At 41.9% G+C, this 24,180-nt stretch overlaps 3 protein-coding genes across 3 annotated transcripts; all 3 read right to left on the bottom strand.

The window, feature by feature from the left end:
- Positions 1-3,458: 3,458 nt before the first annotated feature.
- LOC112846017 (C-type lectin lectoxin-Phi1-like) lies at positions 3,459-6,823 on the bottom strand. Its single transcript, XM_025905229.1, has 5 exons — positions 6,611-6,823; positions 5,886-5,946; positions 4,681-4,736; positions 4,174-4,548; positions 3,459-3,646 (listed from the first exon to the last, which is right to left on the bottom strand). Exons 2-5 carry the CDS (start codon positions 5,900-5,902, stop codon positions 3,459-3,461), a joined length of 636 nt encoding a protein of 211 aa, XP_025761014.1. The 5' UTR covers positions 5,903-5,946; positions 6,611-6,823.
- Positions 6,824-7,139: 316 nt separating this feature from the next.
- LOC109196971 (uncharacterized) lies at positions 7,140-10,903 on the bottom strand. The gene is made up of 5 exons (XM_019351711.2): positions 9,956-10,903; positions 9,619-9,742; positions 9,316-9,390; positions 8,503-8,961; positions 7,140-7,514 (listed from the first exon to the last, which is right to left on the bottom strand). The coding sequence occupies exons 3-5, from the start codon at positions 9,379-9,381 to the stop codon at positions 7,140-7,142; spliced, it is 900 nt and encodes a 299-aa protein (XP_019207256.1). The 5' UTR covers positions 9,382-9,390; positions 9,619-9,742; positions 9,956-10,903.
- Positions 10,904-14,482: 3,579 nt separating this feature from the next.
- On the bottom strand, positions 14,483-15,337 carry LOC112846539 (uncharacterized; the record flags this gene model as incomplete). The annotated part of the gene is made up of 1 exon (XM_025906129.1): positions 14,483-15,337. A coding segment is annotated over exon 1 (855 nt), but the record flags the coding sequence as incomplete, so codon positions are not given.
- Between the last annotated feature and the right edge of the window lie 8,843 nt (positions 15,338-24,180).

Raw genomic sequence — 24,180 nt, 5'->3', positions numbered from 1 at the left:
CATTGAGACTGTGTCAGCTCCCAAAAAGACAAAAAACAAACTAAAAACCAGCAATAAACAACTTAAACATAAAAAATCACAAAGAAAGAACAATACAGTATCCACATCTGAACCAAAGAGTAAAACAGTGAAATGTGGATTATTAAATATTAGGTCTCTCTCCTCCAAGTCTCTGTTAGTACATGACTTAATAATTGATCAACAAATCGATTTACTCTGCCTTACAGAAACCTGGTTGCAGCCGGATGAGTATGTTAGTTTAAATGAATCAACACCCCCGAGTCATTCTAACTACCAGAAACCTCGAAGCACAGGCCGAGGGGCGGTGTGGCAGCAATTTTTCACACCAGCCTATTAATTAACGAAAGACCAAGACAGACTTTTAATTCATTTGAAAGCCTGATGCTTAGCCTCGTCCACCCCAGCTGTAAAACTCAGAAACCAGTCTTACTTGTTATCATCTATCGTCCACCTGGGCCTTACACAGAGTTTCTCTCTGATTTCTCAGACTTTTTATCTGATTTAGTGCTCAGCTCAGATAAAATAATTATTGTGGGTGATTTTAACATCCATGTAGATGCTAAAAATGACAGCCTCAACATGGCATTTAATCTGTTATTAGACTCAATTGGCTTCTCTCAAAATGTAAAAGAACCCACCCACCACTTTAATCACACTCTAGATCTTGTTTTAACATATGGCATAGAAACTGAACATTTAACAGTGTTTCCTGAAAACCCTCTGCTGTCTGATCATTTCCTGATAACATTTACATTTACAATAATTGATTACACAGCAGTGGAGAGTAGACTTTATCAAAGTAGATGTCTTTCTGAAAGTGCTGTAACTAAGTTTAAGAATATAATCCACCCACTGTTATCATCTTCAATGCCCTGTACCAACATAGAGCAGAGCAGCTATCTGAACGCTACTCCAACAGAGGTCGATTATCTTGTTAATAATTTTACCTCCTCACTACGTACGACTCTGGATACTGTAGCTCCTGTGAAAACTAAGGCCTCAAATCCAAAGTCCCTGACTCCGTGGTATAATTCTCAAACACGTAGCCTAAAGCAGATAACTCGTAAGCTGGAGAGGAAATGGCGTGTCACAAATTTAGAGGATCATCATTTAGCCTGGAGAAATAGTTTGCTGCTTTATAAGAAAGCCCTCCGCAAAGCCAGAACATCTTACTATTCGTCACTGATTGAAGAAAATAAGAACAACCCCAGGTTTCTCTTCAGCACTGTAGCCAGGCTGACAAAAAGTCAGAGGTCTACTGAGCCAACCATCCCTTTAACGTTAACTAGTAATGACTTCATGAACTTCTTCACAAATAAAATTTTTATCATTAGAGAAAAAATTACCAATAATCATCCCACAGATGTAATATTATCTACAGCTACTCTTAGTACCATCAATGTTAAGTTAGACTCTTTTTCTCCAATTGATCTTTCTGAGTTAACTTCAATAATTACTTCCTCCAAACCATCAACGTGTCTTTTAGACCCCATTCCTACAAAACTGCTCAAAGAAGTCCTGCCATTAATTAATGCTTCAATCTTAAATATGATCAACCTATCTCTAATAATCGGCTATGTACCACAGGCCTTCAAGGTGGCTGTAGTTAAACCTTTACTCAAAAAGCCATCTCTAGACCCAGCTGTCTTAGCTAATTATAGGCCAATCTCCAACCTTCCTTTCATATCAAAAATCCTTGAAAGAGTAGTTGTCAAACAGCTAACTGATCATCTGCAGAGGAATGGCTTATTTGAAGCGTTTCAGTCAGGTTTCAGAGCTCAGCACAGCACAGAAACAGCTTTAGTGAAGGTTACAAATGATCTTCTTATGGCCTCTGACAGTGGACTCATCTCTGTGCTTGTCCTGCTAGACCTCAGTGCAGCGTTCGATACTGTTGACCATAATATCCTATTAGAGCGATTAGAACATGCTGTAGGTATTACAGGTACTGCACTGCAGTGGTTTGTATCATATCTATCTAATAGACTCCAATTTGTACATGTAAATGGAGAGTCCTCTTCAGACACTAAGGTCAATTATGGTGTTCCACAGGGTTCAGTGCTAGGACCAATTCTGTTTACATTATACATGCTTCCCTTAGGCAGCATCATTAGAAGACATAGCATAAATTTTCACTGCTATGCAGATGACACGCAGCTCTATCTATCCATGAAGCCAGGTAACACACACCAATTAGTTAAACTGCAGGAATGTCTTAAAGACATAAAGACCTGGATGGCCGCTAACTTTCTGCTTCTTAATTCAGATAAAACTGAGGTTATTGTACTCGGCCCTGAAAATCTTAGAAATATGGTATCTAAGCAGATTCTTACTCTGGATGGCATTACCTTGGCCTCCAGTAACACTGTGAGAAACCTTGGAGTCATTTTTGACCAGGACATGTCCTTCAACGCACATATTAAACAAATATGTAAGACTGCTTTCTTCCATTTGCGCAACATCTCTAAAATTAGAAATATCCTGTCTCAGAGTGATGCTGAAAAACTAGTTCATGCATTTATTACTTCCAGGCTGGACTACTGTAATTCACTATTATCAGGATGTCCTAAAAACTCGCTGAAAAGCCTTCAGCTGATCCAAAATGCTGCAGCAAGAGTCCTGACAGGGACTAGAAAGAGAGAGCATATTTCTCCTGTTTTGGCTTCCCTTCATTGGCTTCCTGTTAAATCCAGAATTGAATTCAAAATCCTGCTCCTCACATACAAGGTCTTAAATAATCAGGCCCCATCTTATCTTAATGACCTTGTAGTACCATATCACCCTATTAGAGCACTTCGCTCTTGCACTGCAGGCCTACTTGTTGTTCCTAGAGTATTTAAAAGTAGAATGGGAGGCAGAGCCTTCAGTTTTCAGGCCCCTCTTCTGTGGAACCAACTTCCAGTTTGGATTCGGGAGACAGACACTATCTCTACTTTCAAGATTAGGCTTAAAACTTTCCTTTTTGCTAAAGCATATAGTTAGGGCTGGACCAGGTGACCCTGAATCCTCCCTTAGTTATGCTGCAATAGACGTAGGCTGCCGGGGATTCCCATGATGCATTGAGTTTTTCCCTTCCAGTCACCTTTCTCACTCACTATGTGCTAATAGACCTCTCTGCATCGAATCATATCTGTTATTAATCTCTGTCTCTCTTCCACAGCATGTCTTTCATCCTGTTTTCCTTCTTTCACCCCAACCGGTCGCAGCAGATGGCCGCCCCTCCCTGAGCCTGGTTCTGCCGGAGGTTTCTTCCTGTTAAAAGGGAGTTTTTCCTTCCCACTGTCGCCAAAGTGCTTGCTCATAGGGGGTCATATGATTGTTGGGTTTTTCTCTGTATTTATTATTGTGCTATCTACTGTACAATATAAAGCGCCTTGAGGCGACTTTTGTTGTGATTTGGCGCTATATAAATAAAATTGAATTGAAATTGAATTGAATTAAATGTGTGGCTCTCTGTGCAGGCCAATCCACACCCTTTTACTCTGAGCCTGTTCATGGACTTGTTGGTTCTCTCCGGGGTTCTTGACAGTGGCCAGGTCCAAGAAGTTCTCCCTGCAGTACCTCCGAGCATCGGACCAACTCATTTCTTTATCCACCAAATCAAACTCAGGGTTCATCTGAGATCCTGAAAGTTAAAACGTAGAAACGTGTTGTCTTGTTGCATGCTCAATCATCGAGATAAGGAAATCCAATAAGTTGATTGTATTCATCTGGACGTTTTCAGTGAGAGAAACGGTTCATCATCATCCAAAAGTCTTCTTCAGTCTCAGCTGACTGCAGGTTTCCTTAACCTTTTAAAAAGTACTTTTATGCAATGACTGAAACTAGAATGAAACCGAATGAAATGGTCTTTGATTGCTGGTCAATGGTCATGACAGTTTGCATATTAATGATCATAAACTGACCTCACAGCCCATTGTTTATGCATTGGGTTCGTTTTTCCATTGTGCAAAGGTGTTTATAAGGTTTGGGAAACCCGCAGTCAGCTGATGATGATGATGATGATGATGATGAAACGTTTCCCCCACTGAAAACGCAACGTCTAGTTGAACATAATCCATTTTTGGAATGGAATTTTTTCTTTGTAATGGTACACTGAAATCAAAGTTTAAAGTTTAAAAGTTTAAAATCAAATGTAGGTTTTTTTTGTACCTCTGTAGCAAATAAACTGGAGCTTCTCACTGCACTGAAAATCCCACCATTTTCCTTTTAAAGAGGACACACAGAACTGAACCCCAGAGTAAAAATCTGGTTCATATTCAGAAGTGTCCCAGTTCCTGTAGTCAGCTCCACTCCCTGTGAGCCCATCTGACCACCTCCACCTGATCTGACTGTACAGACCGATCCAGAGCTCAGAGCTGTGAGCGGCAGATGAAACTGTGCTGTTCAGCTGCTTCATTTCTTCAGTGTTCTCGATGGAGGCCAGGTCTGTATGATTCTGTTGGCAGTAGCTCTGAGCTTCAGTCCAAGTCTTTGCATCATCAACATAGTGGTACTGACGGGGACAGCATGTGGAGACAAACCAGCCTGAAAGGAAAAAAGTTTGACTGGGTCAGTTTGTAGAGACACTCTGAGTCTATCTGAGACTCTGAGCCTATCAGGGGCTGAGACTGATCTGAGTAATAAGTGCTGTTGTAGACGATAAAGAGCTGGACTTACCTGAGAAGCAGCAGACACACAGCAGGATCCTCTCCATGATGCTGCTGCTCTGGATTCTGTGTGTCAGCAGATTCACTCACTGATCTCTGTTTGCTGCTTAGACTCATTTACACACATTCAAAGCTGCTTCATCACTTCACTGGAAATGCTGATGTATGCAAAACCTCACTGTGTGCTCTCCCTGCACAGCTGTGAGCTCACATCTTATCTTCCACAGTCTGCTCACAGCACTGCTCACTGTCTCCATCCAGCACACAGTGAGAGCATGAGGGAGTGAGCAGGTGTGGTCCTGGTACTCCTGTCATGTTGTTGATCAGAGTCCAGTGCAGCACTTTGTTTCACTTTATTTGGACTCGGCTTCAGTTTTTCATCTGGCTCTGAACATCGTGTCATTACTTACATTTGCCTTCAAAAGTGTGGCAGCCGTCTATAACCTGCTCAAAACACACAGCTGCTGTGTGTCCTATCACACACACACATTTACACACAGTGTGTGTCAGCACCAGCTGATGTTCTAAAAATCACATACTCATCCTAAACTCTGTGTGAATGTCCATCAGCACCACTACCATCTGACCGTGGCTCAGAGCCTTCAACACAGGATGTGACATCATCAACAGTGATGACGGGCTCCACAGTAAATATGAGTGAACATGAACAGCTGGGAGCTCAGCTCACTATAAACAGATCAGCTCATGCAGCAGTGACGTGTGCTGAAGGTCAAATCAGTGAATCCTCAGAGGAACAGCAGCTTTCACACATGGACAAAGAGTTTGTGCAACAAGCACAATAGTTACAGATGAGTTTACAGATTTTGTGCTGCTTCATGAATCAAAATTACAGTAAGAATATTTAAACTAGTGACCTGATGCTGTCACATCACAGCCACACAGCACTCTGACTCTCCACTGGGGAACTCTGTGCTACAAACAACATGAAATGGTTGATAAACAGCAGCTCAGCTGGATGGTGGTTTCTCTCTTCTAAGCTTCACATGGAGGAAAATGAATGTGAAGCTTCATCTGTCAGTCTAACCAAATCTCATCATTTCCATTGCTGACCTCAGAGCTTTATCAGCTCTCTGTCCTTGAAGCAACACTTTCATTTGCTTCATCAAACACAGATGTCGCCCATGTTTGAATGTTTTGCTGTTCAGCAGCTGAATGTCTTTATGAACTGTGAGCACTGAGATCTGTCCCACTCACCCAGCCCAGTCTTCCATTTATGTCCTCGTTTACACAGATGTCTTTCAGGTGTTTCAGTGCTCTTTCCATGGAGACACGGAGAAACAGGTGAGAGGAAGCAGAATGAAAGAGAAATACATGATCAGGGTGGATGCAGGACCAAAACGCAGGACTTTCAAACCAACAGGAATTTCAGGAATCAATGTGTTATTTTATTAGGTGGCAATATGTCCTAGTGCAGTCAGACGGGAAAAGCCAGGGCCAAAGGTGAGGCACATCAAGCACATAATAATAATAATTTTGTGTTAATCTTAGATGAGTAGTTTTATGGACAAAAACCACCAGGACATCCAATGTCACCTTAGTGCTGGGTATTCCCTGGCCCCATCTCTATATACAGGTGTATAATTATTCCTCGTTTTCTTTTCCCCACAGATTAGGTGTGTTTTATACCTTTTAGTTTGTTTCTTTTGTGTTCCTTTTTCATATTTTTGTTTGCATGTACTATAAATTTGGAAAAGTACAAAATAAAGTTAAAAAAAATAAATAAATAAATAGAATTTTTGTCATGTGTTAGAACATTAGATATATTGGAGTGTGTATAATGGTTCATGTGGTAACTGTTCTTAGCGTGCATCCTTTTTTGAACTGGTTTTTATAGGAAATTACCCGACACTGCTAATTCTACAACTACTGCTACCAATAATACTCATGTTAATAAAAAGTAAAATATCAGTAAAACATACATTAACAGCTCCAGTAATACAGAGTTCTGTCATGCTCATGAGTATCGGTGATTGGCTGCTCTTCCTTTCAGGGTGGTGGCTGCCTCGGGGCGGTGTTTCTGGGGCTGGTACCTGTGAATCATTCTTTAGCTGTCCTGTTACCCTGACACAGAGAATAATGAGAAGTAAACTCGTGATGTCCACACACTGAAGTTTCTGCTAAATGAAGTCATGTAGTGATCCTGCTGAGCTGCTCTCTTCTCTCACTTCTTCAGATTCTCTTGACACGCACCGAGCTTTTACACATGATACAAAGATATTTCATATGCTGAACAGACTTTATTGAAACAGAGACAATCATCAGAATACAGTGAGACAGAGCTAATCAAACAGATTGATTGTAGGATCAATGATCATTGTTGGAGTCAAAGATCTGAGATCACAGTGGGTGAACATCATTTCAGAAAGGAAAGAAAAACAATCAAACTGGTTAAACAGGAACACCATAGACTCTTTGGTTTCTGCCCAGTGAGCATTCCCAGCTCTGTTACTAAAACGAACTGAAGCTCAGGTACAGCGTATTACCGTTGTTCCCACTGTTGAGGTTGTTTTGTCTAATGAAGACCCTGGGATATCTGTACTGCTCCACAGCTGCTGTGTTGACGATCACAGAGACCGCCCGAATGGGAAGACCGGAGTCTTTCTTGTACCACAGGTACACGTAACTTCCTCCTGCCCCCTTGCTTAGATCAGTAGTTACCCTTGTAAAGCCCATATACTGAAACAACATCTCGTCTATATCATCAGTGGAGATCTTCAGATCTGTGATGGCTCTTTGAGAGTTAGTGGTCTGACGGTACCAGATGAAGACAAAGGATCCTCCTGCACCTCTGTTGGTATCTTCATCCACTCTGATGTAGCCGTTCTGGAAGTAGTCAGCATCTCCATCATAGTCAGCATTGGCAGTGATGTCACAGATGTAGGTTGTGAGAGGAATAGAAATATTTTATTGCTATTATTTGCTGCTATTTTTATAATCATCATTACCATTTCATGTTAATAGGGATGTTGCTTTCATAGATGCATTCAGATGTTCAAATATATTGGTATTATATTAGTCTTTATTACAGGTCCAAAGAAGAACCATTTTAAATGGTTCTGTTGAATCTATAATTTAAATGTTATTAATGCTTTTATGATCTCTGTGTAGAGGGCAGAGACAGGAAAATACTCTCTGTGCCAAAATGAGACAGGAAACGAAACGCGTCTGCAGAGCATGTTTTGCAGAAGTGAAACCGAAAGCAGAGTGAGTGCAAGCCAAAGAGCAGGGTGTTATGCATGTATCGTTGATTAACACACACTTAGTTAGAGGAATCACTGATAGGGGAAAGTTCAAGTTGCTTAAGTTAAGGTCAACTAAGGTTCAGAAAAGCAGATGCAAACTCTGCACGTACAGACAGACAAATAGTGAGAGGTCATGACACGTACGCAGTACACAGCATGCACGCGCCCTCGCACGTGTACGCACACACACATACACACCATGGTAGATCTATTTTGGTAGGGCAGAAATGCAGAAGTGTGCCGACGTACTTAGAGGAAGTGCACCAGACGAGCGACAGCGAAGAGGGGAAGCACCGACCCGAAGACAATGTTTTTTAGAGCAATGTTAAAGGTCATGGAACATTTTGTGGTTTGGATTGACGTAAGCTGTACTATTGTCTATTTTTGTAAAAGAGGGGGGCTTTGTTATTGTACCCATATAAAACCTTGTCTCATGATTGTAAGTTCAGTTCGACGCTGAAATCTGCACAGCGGTCGGACTCACACATGTGTTTATTAAAATACTGTCTAATTGCACACGCCTGGATCTGTGGTTTTTATGGATTCTTCTCTCAACATTGAACCCTAACAGTTGGTCTCTCCCTCTTCACCCACAGGTAGATCCATTTTCCTCTAGCTTTCCGGTTCAGATCACAGGCCAGTCTCTCCCATCCAAATGCAAACATCTGGGCTTCCTCTCTTGCTCCTATAGAGACATGAAGGTCCACAATGGGAACATCGTACTCTGAGTTACCTCTGTAGTACCACAGGTAGATGTAGTCTCCGCTTGTTCCGGCATTGAGGTTCTTGTTAATCTTCTGGTAACCTGCAGTGATCAGACCCCTGCTCATGCCATCATTGAATGTAAGCTGAATCCTGGTGATTGGTGAGCTGCTGCCTTTTTTGTACCAAAGGTAGATGTATTTTCCTTCAGCTCCTTTGTTCAGATCAACATCGATTTTGATGAAACCTTGACTGCTAAGATACGTCTCTTCAGCTTCATCCAGAGACACCTGGAGCTCGGTGATGTACTGGACCACTGATTGTTCCTGCATCAAAGTTAAAAGATTAATAGTAAACAGAAAGATTTAAAATCTGTTTTAAAAGTTTGAAATCAGGAAGGTGCATGGTAGCTGAAACTGCTGCAGCATTACTACTTTGTCTACATTTACAGTTTTTTCTGAGATATAATAAAATGACATGATTTTGCTACTAAACGGATCGTTAGTGTTTTTTTTTTAAATGTATAGCTAATTAAACTTGAATTGTTCTGAATGTTTTTGTACTTTATGCTAAAAAGTAAGTTTGACCCCACGTGATGAAATAAATGTGTGAAAAACTGAAAAGCAGCAGAGAGCACATTTTCACACAGACTGGACACAAAAGAGAATATGAAGCATCACCAGAGTGAAGGGAGGTCCGATCAGCAGCAGCAGATAAACCTTCAGCAGAGTCTTCATAGTCTCCATCTCTTCCTCCTTAAACCACAAACACATTAAGGTACCTGTGAATTGAACTACTGATAAAGATTTTATGCTCTCTGCCTCCCCAAAAAACTTGCCTGGGAACGCACTGTACAACATGCTGGACCGAGAAATGATTTTTAATTGATCACCTCAAGATGGGTAAAAAAGGGTCATTTTTTGCCAAATTTAAAGGAACATAAAGAGCAAACAGAGATGCTGTGTGAGCAGTTGTATACTTACGTGTGTATAGACAGCGTTTGGCTGGCTGAAAGCTGCTGATCGTTCTTTATACACACAACAGCATCAGTACAATTGTGAAATCACCTCTGACGTGCAGTTTCAGCCCTCCTCCTTTCCTGCTTCTCTGCATTCACATGATGATCAACTGAGCTAAACATGAATTTCAAAAAATAATCTGTTGTATATTAATGAATAAAAACACATTTGAGCACTGTGTGGACTGTCAGTAGCTACATGGGGATTAAATATATCAATGAAAAATGAAGGTGAAGTTTGATTTCTCAGAGATATTAATCTGAAATGTTTTTGTTTTTTATCTGAATATCTGTACAAGTACCTGTTTTCACTGCCAATGCTGACTATGATGGAGATGCTCAGTACTTCTACTTCCAGTGTTTATCTCCTTCAGCAGTGGCGCACTTAAGTTTCCTGTTTTCACAGTGCAGCCTCTGTGGTTTAGGATGTCTTGTATGCCCAGCCACACCCCCCGTGTGTTGTTGCTGGACAGGTGGGACTCTATGCTACTTTTATGGTCCGTCTTAGCTTCTTTCAGATCGGGTTGAGCAGACCTGTACAGAACTCAGTCGCCCGACCTGAAGGCAGCATCCCGGGCTTTGAGAAGTGTGCGGATCTGGCTGGTCATCCAGGGTTTCTGGTTTGAGAATCACATAATTATCAATAATTCAAAATAAATTTCATTATAATCCTTTGCCTTCAGTCCCACTAACTGATACAAATGGCCGTTCAAGCAAGGACACACAAGGTCGTTCAGGATCTAAATGTTTAAGTTTGAACAGAAAGCCCAGGACCAGCACAGAGGGACTCTGCTGCAGACCCATGTACAGCTACACGTGTAAAGCGGGTGCTTATCACTGCCTTTGGTTCCTGCTGAAGGCCAAGCTTAACAGACCAAAGGTTTAAACATCTGTGTGTCTGAAATAGACCAGTTTTGGTGGTGCTGAGGTTGATACAGACTGAAGACTCTCCACATTGGAACTCTGTATTATAGCTCTGAACTCTATGCACCAGGCAATATGCAGACTGGGGGCCGGCATCCGCCTAGCTCAAGATCAATCCATGTCTGAATGTGAAAGAAGGCACTCCATCATACCTTAATAAATCATACCATACACAATTTATGGCAGGATATACAATATAAAGTCTGCTGCTTGGTATAGCTATATCCATCACTATGTCCAGCTGGTTACCATCACCAGTTTGTCCTTCTGTATCTGGAAGTCTCACAGGATCCTAGTGCAATCATTCTGCCTGCTAGCATCTTGCACCCTGCTGTTATTCAATTCAATTCAATTCAATTTTATTTATATAGCGCCAAATCACAACAAAAGTCGCCTCAAGGCGCTTTATATTGTACAGTAGATAGCACAATAATAAATACAGAGAAAAACCCAACAATCATATGACCCCCTATGAGCAAGCACTTTGGCGACAGTGGGAAGGAAAAACTCCCTTTTAACAGGAAGAAACCTCCGGCAGAACCAGGCTCAGGGAGGGGCGGCCATCTGCTGCGACCGGTTGGGGTGAAAGAAGGAAAACAGGATGAAAGACATGCTGTGGAAGAGAGACAGAGATTAATAACAGATATGATTCGATGCAGAGAGGTCTATTAGCACATAGTGAGTGAGAAAGGTGACTGGAAGGGAAAAACTCAATGCATCATGGGAATCCCCGGCAGCCTACGTCTATTGCAGCATAACTAAGGGAGGATTCAGGGTCACCTGGTCCAGCCCTAACTATATGCTTTAGCAAAAAGGAAAGTTTTAAGCCTAATCTTGAAAGTAGAGATAGTGTCTGTCTCCCGAATCCAAACTGGAAGTTGGTTCCACAGAAGAGGGGCCTGAAAACTGAAGGCTCTGCCTCCCATTCTACTTTTAAATACTCTAGGAACAACAAGTAGGCCTGCAGTGCAAGAGCGAAGTGCTCTAATAGGGTGATATGGTACTACAAGGTCATTAAGATAAGATGGGGCCTGATTATTTAAGACCCTGTATGTGAGGAGCAGGATTTTGAATTCAATTCTGGATTTAACAGGAAGCCAATGAAGGGAAGCCAAAACAGGAGAAATATGCTCTCTCTTTCTAGTCCCTGTCAGGACTCTTGCTGCAGCATTTTGGATTAGCTGAAGGCTTCTCAGCGAGTTTTTAGGACTTCCTGATAATAGTGAATTACAGTAGTCCAGCCTGGAAGTAATAAATGCATGAACTAGTTTTTCAGCATCACTCTGAGACAGGATATTTCTAATTTTAGAGATGTTGCGCAAATGGAAGAAAGCAGTCTTACATATTTGTTTAATATGTGCATTGAAGGACATGTCCTGGTCAAAAATGACTCCAAGGTTTCTCACAGTGTTACTGGAGGCCAAGGTAATGCCATCCAGAGTAAGAATCTGCTTAGATACCATATTTCTAAGATTTTCAGGGCCGAGTACAATAACCTCAGTTTTATCTGAATTAAGAAGCAGAAAGTTAGCGGCCATCCAGGTCTTTATGTCTTTAAGACATTCCTGCAGTTTAACTAATTGGTGTGTGTTACCTGGCTTCATGGATAGATAGAGCTGCGTGTCATCTGCATAGCAGTGAAAATTTATGCTATGTCTTCTAATGATGTTGCCTAGGGGAAGCATGTATAAAGTAAATAGAATTGGTCCTAGCACTGAACCCTGTGGAACACCATAATTGACCTTAGTGTCTGAAGAGGACTCTCCATTTACATGTACAAACTGGAGTCTATTAGATAGATATGATACAAACCACTGCAGTGCAGTACCTGTAATACCTACAGCATGTTCTAATCGCTCTAATAGGATATTATGGTCAACAGTATCGAACGCAGCACTGAGGTCTAGCAGGACAAGCACAGAGATGAGTCCACTGTCAGAGGCCATAAGAAGATCATTTGTAACCTTCACTAAAGCTGTTTCTGTGCTGTGATGAGCTCTGAAACCTGACTGAAACGCTTCAAATAAGCCATTCCTCTGCAGATGATCAGTTAGCTGTTTGACAACTACTCTTTCAAGGATTTTTGATATGAAAGGAAGGTTGGAGATTGGCCTATAATTAGCTAAGACAGCTGGGTCTAGAGATGGCTTTTTAAGTAAAGGTTTAACTACAGCCACCTTGAAGGCCTGTGGTACATAGCCGATTATTAGAGATAGGTTGATCATATTTAAGATCGAAGAATTAATTAATGGCAGGACTTCTTTGAGCAGTTTTGTAGGAATGGGGTCTAAAAGACACGTTGATGGTTTGGAGGAATTAATTATTGAAGTTAACTCAGAAAGATCAATTGGAGAAAAAGAGTCTAACTTAACATTGATGGTACTAAGAGTAGCTGTAGATAATATTACATCTGTGGGATGATTATTGGTAATTTTTTCTCTAATGATAAAAATTTTATTTGTGAAGAAGTTCATGAAGTCATTACTAGTTAACGTTAAAGGGATGGTTGGCTCAGTAGAGCTCTGACTTTTTGTCAGCCTGGCTACAGTGCTGAAGAGAAACCTGGGGTTGTTCTTATTTTCTTCAATCAGTGACGAATAGTAAGATGTTCTGGCTTTGCGGAGGGCTTTCTTATAAAGCAGCAAACTCTTTCTCCAGGCTAAATGATGATCCTCTAAATTTGTGACACGCCATTTCCTCTCCAGCTTACGAGTTATCTGCTTTAGGCTACGTGTTTGAGAGTTATACCACGGAGTCAGGTACTTCGGATTTGAGGCCTTAGTTTTCACAGGAGCTACAGTATCCAGAGTCGTACGTAGTGAGGAGGTAAAATTATTAACAAGATAATCGACCTCTGTTGGAGTAGCGTTCAGATAGCTGCTCTGCTCTATGTTGGTACAGGGCATTGAAGATGATAACAGTGGGTGGATTATATTCTTAAACTTAGTTACAGCACTTTCAGAAAGACATCTACTTTGATAAAGTCTACTCTCCACTGCTGTGTAATCAATTATTGTAAATGTAAATGTTATCAGGAAATGATCAGACAGCAGAGGGTTTTCAGGAAACACTGTTAAATGTTCAGTTTCTATGCCATATGTTAAAACAAGATCTAGAGTGTGATTAAAGTGGTGGGTGGGTTCTTTTACATTTTGAGAGAAGCCAATTGAGTCTAATAACAGATTAAATGCGATGTTGAGGCTGTCATTTTTAGCATCTACATGGATGTTAAAATCACCCACAATAATTATTTTATCTGAGCTGAGCAGTAAATCAGATAAAAAGTCTGAGAAATCAGAGAGAAACTCTGTGTAAGGCCCAGGTGGACGATAGATGATAACAAGTAAGACTGGTTTCTGAGTTTTACAGCTGGGGTGGACGAGGCTAAGCATCAGGCTTTCAAATGAATTAAAAGTCTGTCTTGGTCTTTCGTTAATTAATAGGCTGGTGTGAAAAATTGCTGCCACACCGCCCCCTCGGCCTGTGCTTCGGGATTTCTGGTAGTTAGAATGACTCGGGGGTGTTGATTCATTTAAACTAACATACTCATCCTGCTGCAACCAGGTTTCTGTAAGGCAGAGTAAATCGATTTGTTGATCAATTATTAAGTCATGTACTAACAGAGACTTGGAGGAGAGAGACCTAATATTTAATAATCCACATTTCACTGTTTTACTCTTTGGTTCAGATGTGGATACTGTATTGTTCTTTCTTTGTGATTTTTTATGTTTAAGTTGTTTATTGCTGGTTTTTAGTTTGTTTTTTGTCTTTTTGGGAGCTGACACAGTCTCAATGGAGATGGGTTTTTGGGGGGGTAGCAGGAGGAGAGAAGCTGCAGAGAGGCGTGTAAGACTGCAACTCTGCTTCCTGGTCCCAACTCTGGATAGTCATATTTTGGGGGGTTTAATAAATTGGTCCATATTTCTAGAAATGAGAGCTGCTCCATCCAAAGTGGGATGGATGCCGTCTCTCCTAACAAGACCAGGTTTCCTCCAGAAGGTTTGCCAATTATCTATGAAGCCCACATCGTTTCTGGGACACCACTCAGACAGCCAGCAATTTAAGGAGAACATGCGGCTAAACATGTCACTCCTGGTCTGATTGGGGAGGGGACCAGAGAAAACTACAGAGTCCGACATTGTTTTGGCAAAGTTACACACCGATTCAATATTGATTTTAGTGACCTCCGATTGGCGTAACCGGGTGTCATTACTGCCGACGTGAATTATGATCTTACTGTATTTACGTTTACCCTTAGCCAGCAGTTTTAAATTTCCTTCAATGTCGCCTGCTCTGGCCCCTGGAAGACAATTGACTATGGTTGCCGGTGTCTCTAGCTTCACATGTCTGAGAACAGAATCACCAATTACCAGAGTTTGACCCCCGGCGGGTGTGTCGCCAAGTGGGGAAAAACGGTTAGACACATGAACAGGTTGGTGGTGTACCTGGGGCTTCAGTTTAAGACTATGCTTCCTCCTCACCGTCACCCAGCCGCCCTCTTTCCCCAGCTGCTTGGGGTCTGCCGGGGAACAGCTAGCGGGGCCTACGCTATCTTCGGCTGCACCAGCTACAGGGGCCTGGCTAGCTACGGGTGAATGAAGGGTGCGAAGCCGAGTCTCCAATTCAGTAATCCTGGCCTCCAGAGCTGCAAATATGCTACATTTATTACAGGTATCATTACTGCTAAAGGAGGCCGAGGAGTAACTAAACATCTGACACAATGAGCAGGAAAGTGCAGGAGGGACAGGTGAAGTAGCCATGGTGCTAACGAGTCGGCTACGAGCTAAGCTAAGCTAGCGAAACAGTAAAGAGACAGTGAGTGAATACTTTGGCTATAAATTAGGTAGTGAGTACACAGAAAGGGTGATTCAGATGAAGCACGTTAAGATTATACTATGAAAAAGGGATGTATCAAAAGATTTAAATTAAATTGCTAAGCAGAAAAGCTACTCAGAAACACCACTGTGTTTGAGCAGGAACAGGAAGTGATACTATACCACAGAGCGAGCGAACACCAAGTGACAGCGCCACCATGTGCTGGATTGTCTCAGGGGCATCTTTACACATCCTGCACCTGGGGTCTTACCTGTGATAGACCCCAGCCTCCATGGATCTCGTGCTCAGAGCTTGTTCCTGTGCTGCCATGATTAGTGCCTCTGTGCTGTCTTTCACAGCTGCCACATTACTACTAAATCCATGAAGCAAGTTTAAACAAAAGGACTGGTTTTAAGATTTGTGTCTGATCAGTTTCTTAAGACTACATTTAGCCTCCATCTAGTTTGAACCCAGCACCTGCCCACCAGTCCAGGTCAGTTTGAATTCTTTTTAGGTTCCTGAAGGGAAAGTGACAAGTTTGGTATGAAGGAGGGAAAGTTTGATATTATTTTTAATGCTTTGATTTGTTTTTATAACTGGTATCAAACTGTTGCTTCCTGCAGTGGGAAGAGCCACGGACGATATTATCGGGAGTTGCAATTCCTCTCCAGGACTGTGTGTCGGGTCATGATGGTGAGCAGACCAAGGTTGCATTACTGCCCAGTAGTGATGTTCAAAACACCTTGAGGTGCACTGTTTAAATAAAACTGAACTAAATTGAAACACTGTAACATTTAAAGGTTTTGAAAAAAATCTGACATCATCTTCACAAGTAGAATGGGAGGCAGAGCCTTCAGTTTTCATTTTACTTTACAAATGGACCTTCATGCATTCAGCTTCTACTGGGATCTTCGTGATGGACATGATGGAAGCAGGTGAGGAACTCTGAGATGATGACATTTCTTGACCTGTGTCGTTGTCATCTCAGCAGCTGTTTGGTGGAGTCAGGAAGTGAATGATGAGCTTTTACAAAACCTCTCAACATTTAAAGAAACGAGTTGTGTTCAGATTAAACTCATTTCTTCAGAGGACACAGCAACATCAGAGTTTAACTCATCCGGATCTTTAATGTTGTAAAGAAAAAGAAACTCCTGGTGGACTTTCAGGTTCCAGCTGTTTACACACTGACTGCTGTGAAATGTGTACAGTGTTCAGACTTTTAAAGAAATAAATGGCTTCACAGAGAATTAACTTGACATCTGCTGAGAAACTGTAACTGTTGGATGCTGTGAGGAAAACTGCTGAGCATGTGTGAGAGTGTCATGTTTAACGGTTTTTCAGAGAGTCACTGCCTTCACTTTCAGAGTTTCTTCATGTTCTGCTTCATCAGCACTTCTTCACAGCTTCTGACTTCAAAATGATGGGTCATGAACAAGTGTTGAAATGATTCTTACTAATGAAAGATATTTTTAATAGCAGCAGCAGCTCTTTCACTTCCTTTTACTTCTCTTTTGAGAAACTGCCTCATGAAAACCAAGCTGTGTTGTAATCTCTTGTAATCTGTATCTCTTTTAAATCACAGAAAAACAAAACATCTTTAATTATTTTACGTATAGTTGGTCTTGTTTCTTTCTTTCTTACTGTGTAAGAATATTCAACACTGCTATCAATACATTTTTCAAAAAAGGTCTCTCTGCGCAAAATGGGCCTAAAAACATAAACAGCTGTGGGATACTGTTTGTCCGTGATTTGAACCGGGGGAACAAACTGTGGCAGGATGAGTGTTGTGTCAAGTTTGGTGTCACTGACAAAGTGTGTTCCCCGTGCGTCGTGAGCATTCGCTGGGCATGGAGCGCAAATTCAGTTTACTCCGCCTCCATTACAGACGATTAGACGTGGCAGTAGTGATGTTTTAGTTTTGTGAAAAAGTGAAAAATGAGTGTCGTTACATTACCATTCAGTTTTAGGGTGACAATAGAAAATTATATATTTATTGTTCTCACGTGGTATCGGACGGGATTATTTTAACAAACGAATGACATTTTGCCTGATAATTATTTTTATCCTCCTGTAACTTCCCTGTACAGAGAGCTAAAACCTCCAAGGTTTCAGGATTAGTTGGTCGTTCTAAGAAGTGTTTGTGAACTAAAAATCAAAAATGGGGGATACTGTTTGTCTGTGACTTGGAGAGCCCAGCGTGTGCTCCTGACGCAGGGCAAACCAATTCTTTTGGGGACACCTACCTTGGCTATTTTTTGGTTTTTTGCAAAGGATTATTCTATTCTATCTAGTCTTTGGCTTGGAAGCATATTTGGCAATGCTAAAAAAAACCTGTCCATTATGCTAACAGTGTCCAAGCATTCTTTTTCTTTTTCTTTTTTTTAAAAAATTCTTACTGCCCTCCCACAATGGCTCTGCGTCCCCTCTAGGGGGCATGCACTCCAGTTTGTGAGCCACTACCTTAGCTCATGTGATGAGACACATGATCAATAGTGTGCTATCAACCATCTCAAAGGACAACCCCACTTTGCTTTAAATATCTGTGACTCTACACCAGGGGTCCCCAATCCCAGTCCACGAGGGCCGGTGTCCCTGCAGATTTTAGATCTCACCCTGTGTCAACACACCTGAATCACATGATTAGTTCATTACCAGGCCTCTGGAGAACTTCAAGACATGTTGAGAAGGTAATTTATCCATTTAAATCAGCTGTGATGGATCAAGGACACATCTAAAACCTGCAGGGACACCGGCCCTGGTGGACTGGGATTGGGGACCCCTGCTCTACACCATATGGGTTTAGAACTGAAGAAGCTTCTCAGATGAGAGGTGATACGTCTTCATAAAGCTTAAAGAAGTCCATGTGCTTTCTTTCCAAGCTCCTTAGACTATAATTGTGGTTATACTTTGTAATATAGATTTCATTGATTACATTTACATATCCAGTTGTATGTACCCTATATGCATTATCACAGCAGAGCTCAGTATTTACTCCACATGTCAGTACTTCCAAATGAGCTGTTAATCAGAGCTTTGTGTGATCTGCCTTTTGGTGAAGCAATGGTCCAGAAAGGGCAAAAAAGAGTGAAACATTAAGGCCAATTACCACAATGAGGTAGCTGATGATCTGGCAAGTGAAGGGCTGAGCTGGTCTTAAGTACACCCACATGATTGCTGCTAATGATCTGCAGGTGAGCAGGGATAGACACACGGAAACTGGAACTCTGGTCAGAGGTTGGACTTAGGCCGGATCATGACACAAACAGTGAATTCTTCCTAACTATAACTCATTAAACAAATACAAGTACAAATGTGTAGAAGATACAGACTTCCTTCTAAACTAAACATGACATTTTTGGAATCACTTGAATTATGGGTTACTCTGGTTCCACAGAAGAGGGGCCTGGAAACTGAAGGCTCTGCCTCCCATTCAACAAGCAAGCCTGCAGTGTGAGAGCGAAGTGCTCTAATAGGGTGATATGGTACTACAAGGTCATTAAGATAAGATGGGGCCTGATTATTTAAGACCTTGTATGTGAGGAGCAGGATTTTGAATTCAATTCTGGATTTAACAGGAAGCCAATGAAGGGAAGCCAAAACAGGAGAAATATGCTCTCTCTTTCTCGTCCCTGTCAGGACTCTTGCTGCAGCATTTTGGATCAGCTGAAGACTTTTCAGGGAGGTTTTAGGACATCCTGATAATAATGAATTACAGTAGTCCAGCCTGGAAGTAATGACATTTCTTGACCTGTGTCGTTGTCATCTCAGCAGCTGTTTGGTGGAGTCAAGAAGTGAATGATGAGTTTTAACAAAACCTCTCAACATTTAAAGAAACGAGTTGTGTTCAGATTAAACTCATTTCTTCAGAGGACACAGCAACATCAGAGTTTAACTCATACAGATTTTTAATGTTGTAAAGAAAGAGAAACTCCTGGTGGACTTTCAGGTTCCAGCTGTTTACACACTGACTGCTGTGAAATGTGTACAGTGTTCAGAGTTTTAAAGAAATAAATGGCTTCACAGAGAATTAACTTGACGTCTTCTGAGAAACTGTAACTGTTGGATACTGTGAGGAAAACTGCTGAGCATGTGTGAGAGTGTCATGTTTAACAGCCTTTCAGAGAAACAGCAAACCACCTCTGCCCAGCATCCTGCTCGCGAATCTCCAGTCTCTTGACAACAAACTTGACGAGCTCGGATTAAACCCCAACAAGACATCAGGGACTGCTGTGTTCTGGCCTTCACAGAGACATGGCTGGAGCCCAACGTCCCCGACTGCGCCATCACGCCGGATGGATTCACTGTTTACCGGAGAGACCGAACGAAGCACTAAGGCAAGAAAAGGGGAGGAGGGGTGTGCTTTATGGTTAACTCTATGGTTAACACTTCTAAACAACAGAGGCTGACCCAAGTGCCTCAGAGCCAGGCACGCTCACATCACAGCTCTCTAAATAAGTTTCAAAATAAGAGCTGAAAGCTGTGTTTGCTTGTGTTAGCTTATTATTGTGGAGACTAACATTCAGTGATCATGTGTTCAGACTCATAATGATTACTCTCATAAATCCTGATCTTTGTATTTACTGTGTGTTGGATCAATAACTGAGATTCATCGTATCACATAGCTGTGCTGCTGCTGCTGCTGGGAACTGTGATGTCAGCACATCTGGAACAATACGAGGTATCTGCTACCAGACTGAGCAGGACGTGAGACCTGTGGACTGTTTAAAGCTGTCCCTCCACAGCTCACTCAGACCTGATCCACACCTCAGTGATATTCTCTGACTTCCTCAGTAGAGACAGAAACCATTCAGATCTGGGACGATCAGCTGACTGATGATGTCACACAGACAGTGTTTTTCAGGAACAGTGATTCTGGTGTGAGCCTGCTAGCTGACAGCAGACCTGATGAAACCACATGTTCACATCTGTGAGGACAGACTGGACTCTTTGACTGCACCTTGGTTCTCCTCAGAGGTCTGTACAGGAGCATGTCCACCCCCACTGAAGATCTCAGTCACTGTGAAACATAGAAACCTGCTTGTGTGGCCTCTGCCTCACATGTAGATGCAGCTACAGGTTTCTCTGTCAGTCAGACTGAAACAGTGTCCTGATGCTGCATCATTCAGCTCTGTGCCCCAGTCAGCATCACTGTGTCTACCAGTGTCAGTGTTTCTTTTCCTGTAACACTCAGCACAGGCTCAGCTGGTATCCAGTGTTGGACTTTCAGCTGCTGTGATAGATCCTCTAACATAGATCAGCTCTGCTACATGTTGTTAGATAAGTGCAGCTGCCTGTCATGTCCTGATGTTTCTCTGGGTCAGCAGCTTCTCCATCAGAGGTTCACATGGAGCTGATCCAGTATCTCCAGTAACTGTGTTCTGTGCCTCACTGGTTCATCCTTCTGTCTGTGTGACGTCAGTCAGATGTTGAAGTTAAACTCTGTAATCTTCACTGTGTCACAGAGTTCAGTGAGTCCCGTTATTCACAGGATCAATCAGATCATCAGAGAACAGCTGATCAGCAATCAGTGGTGCCAACAGCACCTCCTGTGGTGAGAGGATGCAATAGTGCAATGTAGCATTTTTACACTGAACACTTCCAGTCATGGAAACTGTCTGTTGGATCTGTGTGACGTTGCTTTCTTGTGTTGCTTTCTTGGTTAGAGTTCCTCACAAATGTCCAGATTATTCTTCTAATGAGGCGTCGACCATGTTTTCAGTTCTTTGGAAGAAAACATCGCCCTTTGCCATCCTTACTTTTCTTTGACTTCTTCAAATGCAGCTGAACTCCAGCTGGTATTTGATTGGACTTTGCAGCTGTTTCTGGTCATCAGTTCATTCCTGCAAACCTCTGAACCTGAACAACAATGATGCTGCATTGCTGGCTGATCCCAAAAGGTTGATTCTGTTCATCTGGACGTTTTCACGTTTGCTCACTGATCAGGTGACTTCTTCAGTCTCAGCTGACTGCAGCTTTACAACCTTACAAACAGCACATTTGCACAATGACTGAAACCAGCAGCACCTGATATATATGATACTAATATAATACATATACATATATAATCCATACTAATTATGGAGGAACTGAGCTCACAGTCCATTGTTCATTCAGTGAACTACTCAGTTTATTTTGGGCCTCAGAAATGCTCACTCTGTTTGTACATCACTGATTGTCAGCAATAGACTCATTCTGCTGTGTGGACAGGAACACATGTGACATCACTTCCTGTTTGTTTGTGACTGAAGAGGAAGAAGTTTACAAGGAATCATTTAGAAGAGTTTCAAACATCAACTGATTGAATCCATGAATCTGAAAACGTGTTTGTGAGTGAAAGAGACAAACATGTACAGACTGAACTATCTGTTCAACAGTCAGAGTGTTTCTCTAACAGGAGACACTCTTTACACTCCACTCAGCACAGGGACACTGAGGAACCAGGAGAAACATAAAACCCAGGATAAAGAGTTTGAGTGAATGTGGTGTTGAAGGTGTGGAGGTGGATCAGAGTGTCAGAGGAGACTCTGTAGAAGGACAGAGTGCCAGCAGGACAGTCCACATACACTGCTGCTCTGTTAGAGCCAGAGGAGGAGGAGGAGGAGGAGGGGGAGGGGGAGATGGGTGTTTGTCTCTTGTTGTGACAGACAGAATCAGGACCATAATCAGAGCAGTACAGACTCCAGGACTGATCATTGTGTCCAAACACACAGTCATCACTGCCTCCTTTCCTTCTGATGCTTCTGTAACTCACTGATATATCAACGTTTCCTCTCCACTCGACCTCCCAGTAACAGCGACCAGTCAGACCATTTCTACACAGCAGCTGATGATAATAATCAAATCTGTCTGGATGATCAGGATATGACTGAACCTCCTCCACATGTGTCACCTTCCTGTTGTTGTCAGACAGTTGGAGGTATTTGTTCACTGTGTTTGTGTCGATTGTGAGTTGACAGGAATCTGATGGAGAGAACAAACACAATCCAGCTGCAGTTATTGATCCATCATCTGTTCATTGATTGACACTTTGATGATGACTCCTGACATGATGAAGATGGTTGAATGTGTGCTGCTTTGTTTTCATGAATCCCATTAAAAACACACTTACACTTCCTCAGACCTGGTCTCAACCATCGGACTCCAGCAGGCTCCACCCTGAAAGGAGGAGGGGGGTCAGAGCAGCACAGTCAGCATGCACACATGGACATTACATGGCTCTCATACACACACTGTTACACACTGAGGACGGCTCAAAGCTCGGCTCCACTGTTTTATTCAAAGAAATCTACATTTATTTATCAGCACATTTAAAAACAGGTTGAGCCAAAGTGCTGCACAGAGTAGAGATAAAATAGGAAACATACACAGTAATTACTATAAAGACTCGTCAGAATTGAAAGCTACAGAGTACAAATGTGTTTCCAACCGGGTTTTAAAAATGTCGAGTGTTGGTGACGACCTGATGTGAAGGGCGACTGTTCCAGAGTTTGGCTGCAGCGATCGATAAAGCTCACCTCTGTTTTTACGTCTAGTTCTGGTCAGAAGCTGCTTATCTGCAGACCTGAGGGCTCTGCTTGGATTATTTTTGTTAAAGAGAGATAAGATAAAGCTAATCCATTCAGAGATTTATGTATTGTTTTCTACCTTTGTGTGAACAACTAAGGTGTGTTGCTTATGAAATCCATGAAGTGCTACAGAGAAAATTACATTTTATTCATGTAATTGACACATTTTGAACTGTTAAAGAAATATAACAACAGCAAAGACACCCAGCTGAACTAAAATGATCCAGCAAACAAAAACTGTTGTGAGCCGCCACCCTTATATCACCTTTGGGCTTTTGGAGCCTTGACCTGACTTTTAAAAACTAATTGGAAAAAAAAACACTATGCTGCTAAAAAAAAGAAAAGAAAAATAGATATTTGCAAAATTCTGCCTAAATATGTATTTTACCTGGTTAATGTGTGTGGCGGGGCGTGGTCTGCAGCGCCTCTGCAGGGGGGGCGCACCTGAGCGGCACCCGCGATCACGCCTCGCCGCCTTAACGTCTGTGCTATCTGTGCTGTTGTTGGTGTGTGTCGGGCTGTGAGCTGCTACAGCCGGCTGTATGCGTACAGCAACCATGTGTGAAAAGTGTCAATAAAGAGATGCTGAAAAGCGTGTTCATGCAAACATCGTTGGGTCTGCCGTGATATGTTTACAATGAGACTTCTGCTCCTGAGCCTCTGCGCACAGCGTCTGCAAATCGGGGCTGTACGACGTCTTACACAGGTATGAACAAAGAGTACCAGTCTGTGCATAGTGTAGGTATGTGTGTGTGTGTGTGTGTGTGTGTGTGTATGACAGAGTAGGTGTCCTCCTATACCATAATACCTGAAATAATACCTCAACTAAAGCCAATTGTACTAAATGCACTATATGTGCACTGTTACAAGAATGTTTTTCGTTCTATTGTTTTCTATTAATTTATATAATTTTAAGTTCAGCAGGACAGAGTTCTTTTAAAGAAAGATTTACTTATATTCTCAAAAGTTAAGCATGACAGGCTTCTGTTTAAGAAAGAGACCTGTTTTATTGTGTTAATGTTGTCAGTTTGAGCTAAAAATAAATGGCTAAATGATCATTTGTTTCCCATGTGTTCATATCACAAAGAATATGCATCTACTTAAATCAAATTCAAATCAAATGGTTAAAAAAACAATTTCACATACAAAAAAAGAGCTACAAAATTCACCACACTGGGAAGGGTGAAGACAACTGGGTCGCCCGGCCCTGGCCACCAGGTGTC

Source organism: Oreochromis niloticus, linkage group LG3 (genome assembly GCF_001858045.2).
Source record: "Oreochromis niloticus isolate F11D_XX linkage group LG3, O_niloticus_UMD_NMBU, whole genome shotgun sequence".
Lineage (NCBI taxonomy): Eukaryota > Metazoa > Chordata > Actinopteri > Cichliformes > Cichlidae > Oreochromis > Oreochromis niloticus.
The sequence above is the reverse complement of the archived record's forward strand: the minus strand, read 5'-3'. Positions and strand labels throughout refer to the sequence as shown.